This window comes from Suncus etruscus, chromosome 18 (genome assembly GCF_024139225.1).
Source record: "Suncus etruscus isolate mSunEtr1 chromosome 18, mSunEtr1.pri.cur, whole genome shotgun sequence".
NCBI classification, from domain to species: Eukaryota; Metazoa; Chordata; class Mammalia; order Eulipotyphla; family Soricidae; genus Suncus; species Suncus etruscus.
Window position 1 is genome coordinate 32,375,941 of NC_064865.1, and position 6,198 is coordinate 32,382,138.

Here is a 6,198-nt window from a genome sequence, read left to right on the forward strand (position 1 = left end):
AATCATGTCTCTCTTCACTGGAACAGTGACAGTTATGGAATAATGAATGAAAACAATCAATAAAAGAATACTGCAGAAGGATGGGGCTAAAAACAATGCATCGAATACCAAGTGAAATTTGATTTCCAAGTTCTTGTGGGACTTCAGAGAAATACTCCTCTCATGATCCTTGGGCTCCCTTCTGGGGAAAAAAAAAAAGCAGTCCCCAGCTCTTTTGGGACCCTTGGAAATCCAAACCTTTTTGATCATGGGGGGTAGGTTGCATCATGAAGGTAAAACTCTAGTTTAGGGGAACAAACGAGTATGCCGGATTGTATTAAATGGCCTTGGTCAGGGAGGAGAGGACCTAAAGAGGCAGAAATGGTTTCAGACTTGGATGGACAGAAAACCATATTGGGGTATGGAGGGAGGAGGACTAGGTGCTAGAGAAATTCCAGGGTAGAGGTAGGACTTGATAATCAAGTATGGGGAAGAGAATGAGCATTACCTGGAGCCTGAGTTAGAGGTTTATTTTGTTTGTTTTGTTTTGGGGAGGATATAACTGCCTGTTTTCAGAGTCATTTTCTGGTTCAGTATCACTTCTAGAAGTCTCAGGATCACATACACTGTACTGTGGATATAATCAGGTCTGCCTCAGGTAAGACAAGGGCCTTAAGTCCTTAACCCCTGTGCTATTTCTTACTTCAATTAACTTACCTAAACCTTTTTGAAGCAAGAAAGAGGACAGTACTTATTCCCAGACCAGACAGTCACAGTGAAGTTTGGGATTTATTTGTGAGTTATATAAGGTCAGTGTCTACACATTGATAGACATCCTTCCCACTTCCAGGAATTCACACACATACATAAAAATACAGAAGATCTTGCTTTATGCACAGGTAGCATGAATTTTTTCCCAAAACACAGCCAGGCATCTGAATGACTGAGGGATGAGGGCACAGAACGGTGTAGAAACTGAAGATGTCTCCCAATATCTCCAATAATGCAGGGTCCTCTTCTCTCATGTGTCTTCCTGTTCTGCAGTAGTTCAAATACTCTGATAGCCCCTTGTATTTCCACTTCACCACCCCAATTTGGGACACCCTCCAACCAACTGTTCTCAACATGCTTACCTGTCAGAGCTTGTAGTTGAAATTCCGGGTCATGACCAGAGTCAGGGCTGTCAAATGTGGCTGTCTTCGGTCTCTGTACACACCAGACTGCAGCCCAGAGTGCTCCAGAAATGAGAAACTTGCTTAGAAATATGCAGGCCAGGAGGAGGAGCATGGCTGAGGGCTGGGAGGAGACCACCTCAGAGAGGCTCCTTGAAAAAATAAGCAGTATGTTAGAGTGGGCAACCCCTGAATTGATGATGAAAAAGATGGGAAAGATCCAGGAACTGGCAGGGGCTTGGGAGACCTCCCCAACTACATAGTCTCTGAGATTGGGTTTTATAGGATTGTGGGAGCATATTATGATCTATTCATAAATTTGCTTGCTAAGTACACTTCAACATATCACCATTCCCAACTGAACTGATTTCTCCTGTTTATAAGGAATGTGTGTGTGTGTGTGTGTGTGTGTGTGTGTAAAAGAGAGAGACACACAGACAGAAAGATAGGTTAGCATTCTTCATGATAAATATTTCAACACCAGTACTCAGGCATGAATCAGTGAGAAATGACGTGGGTTCTTCCATATAAGCAGGAATGTGAAGGTCCTAGTTTTGTCTGAAGCACTACATTTTTTCACTATTGCTAAATTGTAGGACTTCCAGGGGTGGTGGGACTCTACAGAAGAATTTAGTATTTTAACAAATATTACATTCCTATCAGCACACATTGACTAGTGGGTGGGGTGTTCAGACAAATCATATGCAGCTTTTGAATGTCCTAGTACCTTGAAATTCATTTTTAAGATTTTGCTCCCTCATCCTCAATTCCATGGTAGGGCTCTACAAGGTGAAATCTATACTTGAGTTTTAGGAAGGTCTTGTGACTATACCTGTAGTATTCCACCTGGGCACCTTCAAAAGTCTTGGGCTCCTCATCAATCCAGATATCTCCAGAGTCTTGTTGATCAAGAGGGTCTAAGGGAGACAGAATCTGTGATCTTCTATTCCCTTCCTCCTTAATGTCTCTTTCCATCATGGGGAAATAAACCTCTACATTGGGACTCCATTCAGACTTTCTCTTACATAGATTTATTTATTAACCTCACGAATCCTGTTTCCTTATCTGTATAATCAGCTCATTTGGAAAACATTTTTTGTTTTAATTTGTTTTGTTTTGGGGCCATGTCCAGCTGCTCTCTGGGGTTACTCCTGGCTTTGTGCTCAGAAATCGCTCCTGGCAGGCTTGGGGGACCATATGGGATGCTAGGAATGGAACCACCATCCATTCTGTGTCTACTAAGTGCAAGGCAAACCCCTGCTGTGCTATTTCTTCGGTCCCATGGAAAATATTCTTATAATAGTGTTGGAGGAGCTGGGGAGATTCAAACCACTACATAGTCCTTCAAATACTAAAAGGTTGCTCCAAGAAATACCATGCCTGAGCAGCATTAGGAGTGTCTTTTGGCTCCTCTGATTTCTGCTTGAGAGTGCCTCTCCCCCCCAAAAAAAATTAATGTTACAGGGGTCTCTGTGGAGATAAAATGAGTTAATGAATGAGATCCAGATACCCACCAACCTCTGGATGATAACAGTGATAGAGTTACTAATTTGCCTTAAACCCTGATGGGGTTGATGATTCTCCTATACTCCTCCCAACTTCCCCTAACCCTTAGAAAATGGTGGAGGGGTGCAAGGAGAAAGCAATTCTAGGCAGCAGATAATCTTTTCCATCCAAGCTTTAGACAGATACAACTCAGGGAGCTGTATTTCAATAAGGCCGGGAGTTGGGAAGAGGTAATGAGAACAGGTATAGTTGTCACAGAATGCTTCTTCTTGGGAGAGTCACATCTAGAAGAGAACAGCAAGTTTTCTAGGAGCTATTACCCAATGCAGAACTGGTGAGTTAAGGAACAGTCCGGTCTCACCACTTCCCAATCAATGTGAGGACACCACGTGGAATCAGAAGGCTGGAACTAGGGTGTCATCTCCTTGAACTCTCAACTCTTTTTTGTGCTTCAGATAGGACTCTAATCTCAGCACCTCAGATACCCTTTACTTAACTTAAAGGCGAAGAAATGTTGTAGAGATATCTCAGTTACCGAATTAATAGTTCGCATGCAATAGGCCTGAGTTTGATCCCCAGTGCTTCTGCGAATAATACCCTGAGCGCAGAACCAGTAATAGCCTCCAAACACTGGCAGGTATCCAAGCATGACACAAAAGAACCAAAAAATATAAAGGTAAAAGATAAAATAGAGGGTTAAAGAGTCAAAAGGGTTAAAGGTCATGAGCAAATATCTTTTTTTTAGGTCTGTATCCCTGTAAGAGGGGACAATTTAATTTGAGAAAGAGTTGGCCATACCTGAAAGTGCTTGGGGGAAACTCCTGGTTCTGTGCTCTAGGGTTTTATCTGGTGGTTCCCCCAGGGGACATGAGGTAGCAGGAATTAAATCTGAAATAGCTGCATAAAAGACGAACAACTAACCCCTGTACTATTTCTCATCAATTGTAATTTAATTTAACCTTATGTTGTAGGGTCAGAGAACAAATGAGCCTCTTTCCACTTTTTAGGAATTCCGTACAGTGTTCACATCTTATATCCAGATAGCAAATGGATAAAGTGTTGGGTGGGCTAACTAATAGATATCCTGTACAAATAAGCAAAATAATTCTTTTCCTGAACTCAGGACTATGGTCTGGGTGACAGGAGTATGTTCTACAGTATAGATGCTTGAGCAGTGAAAGCCTGCACCACTATTCATAATAACCCTGAATTGGGCCATACGACAAATGTCCAGAATTTTCTTAGGTCTTGAGGGGTGTACTGTGAACAGACAGCAGCAATGCAATTCCCAGCTTTGGGGAAGGTCAGAAGTTCAAACTTGCAGACACTCACTGGCCAGCACCTCCACCAGAACTGTTCTGAGAATATCAACCTTATTGCCACGGAGACTCTGGCACTGATAGAGACCAGCATCCTGGGAATGGAGATTGCTCAGAGTGACGGTGAGTGTGCCACGTAGGGCATCATCCACGATGGCTGTGCTCCCATTCCTCCTCTTCAGAAAGGAGAGCATCCATAAATGATGGGTCTTAACCACCTGTTGGCAGGAGCTCTCTTCATCCAGTTGGCGACACCAGGCTTTGCGCCGCTTCCAGTGCTTCGAGGAGTTGTAAGGGCACAAGACCTTCAGGGATTGGCCTTCTGTGCCCTGGAGTACTGTGGTGTTGTGGGCTCTGGACAGGTCTGTGGACGGGGTTGGGGGAAGACATTCACTTATTATTGCCTCAACACCTTTTATTTGCCATAAATATTTGTGAGACAAAAATCATGCCCTTAAAGAGCTCCAGGTTGTATATAAAATGGGAGAAAATGACATTGGTATTTAGGATAAACAAGATTTGAATTTGGCTTCATCACAGTAGAACTTCTGGACATCTTTGGAGAAGTAACTGACTCTGGGCTTATTTTTCAAAGACAGTTTATCTTCACCTCCAAATCTATTCTTTTTTTTTTTTTTTTTAATTATAACTTTTACTCTTTTTTTTTTTTTTTTTTTGGTTTTTGGGCCACACCCGTTTGACGCTCAGGGGTTACTCCTGGCTATGTGCTCAGAAATCGCCCCTGGCTTGGGGGGACCATATGGGACACCAGGGGATCGAACCGCGGTCCTTCCTTGGCTAGCGCTTGCAAGGCAGACACCTTACCTCCAGTGCCACCTACCCGGCCCCAAATCTATTCTTTCTTGCAGGTCTTACAGACCTAATCTCTACTCTTCATTTCAAGAGAAAAAAGTTAGTGGCCTTCTCTAGTTGGGAAAGCATGAACCGGATGTTATTCCTCTCCCTGCCCCCCCCGCCCCGCCCACCTTGTGCTTACTCTGCAGTGGCCTGTCCTGGCACCAACCCCTCAGTTTCCTCTCTGACATTAGCTTCCAGCTTCCGTATTTCTGTGGCTTGGTTCCTCTTTATGGAGGGACCCATGCCAAGGTTATTTTGGGGGAGACACAAGACTGCTATTTTAGAAATAGCAGTGTATATATATATATATATATATATATATATATATATATATATATATAGACAGATAGATAGATAGATATAGATATAGATAGATAGATAGATATAGATATAGATAGATAGATAGATAGATATAGATATAGATATAGATATAGATATATAGATATAGGAAGGGGAGGTGGAATTAAAGCTCTAGTCCTACTTCAGGACATTGTTGCAAAGGAATCATGCAGAGTCTTCTGCTTCAACTCACCCTTTTTGTATTTTCCTTGACCACCATCTTGAACTATTCGGTGAGTAGAAGAGACAGTGTAGGATATTATTTGGAAGCTGGCAGCCTGCCTTTGAGAACATCTATGAATCATGCCTTCTATACATGTATTACATTGACATCCCTATCCCTCTGAACAAGACAATGAATGCACTCTACCTTGTTCACTCTGTTCCCATTAAGGTTATGAAGAAGCATGATACATATTGGGATAGTCCCTCCTCTCTCCCAGATCTGTTTGATACTCTTCTCAAGAAGTTCCCTCCTGGGGCTCGGAGAGATAGCACAGCGGCGTTTGCCTTGCGAGCAGCCGATCCAGGACCAAAGGTGGTTGGTTCGAATCCCGGTGTCCCATATGGTCCCCTGTGCCTGCCAGGAGCTATTTCTGAGCAGACAGCCAGGAGTAACCCCTGAGCACTGCCAGGTGTGACCAAAAACCAAAAACCAAAAAAAAAAAAAAGAGAAAAAGTTCCCTCCTTCTTTCAAAGGGACAAGGCAGCTGGGATATTAAAATCTGGGGGGATAACTCTCCCAAATAAATGCTGAGTTGCTATTATTAGCAATTGTAATTACCTTAACTTACCATTCAGAACATGGGAGCAAGCACCCCGAAGATGCAGATTCCTTGGCTATCACTTCCCTCTCACCCTGCCATTCCTCTATGGATAGTCTTAAGTGATTTATCATTAAGAAGGCTTCAACCTGCACCCCCTAATGTCCTCCAAATGCCAGTTAGCACCTTAAATATGTCATCAAAACACATAATCCTTTACATTTTCATACGCATGAAATATGGCAATGTATTCTGACACTA

At 42.8% G+C, this 6,198-nt stretch overlaps 1 protein-coding gene across 1 annotated transcript; it reads right to left on the minus strand.

The window, feature by feature from the left end:
- Positions 1-946: 946 nt before the first annotated feature.
- TREM2 (triggering receptor expressed on myeloid cells 2) lies at positions 947-5,478 on the minus strand. The gene is made up of 5 exons (XM_049764759.1): positions 5,367-5,478; positions 3,990-4,340; positions 1,984-2,068; positions 1,113-1,303; positions 947-1,017 (listed from the first exon to the last, which is right to left on the minus strand). The coding sequence occupies exons 1-5, from the start codon at positions 5,476-5,478 to the stop codon at positions 1,001-1,003; spliced, it is 756 nt and encodes a 251-aa protein (XP_049620716.1). The 3' UTR covers positions 947-1,000.
- Positions 5,479-6,198: the final 720 nt, after the last annotated feature.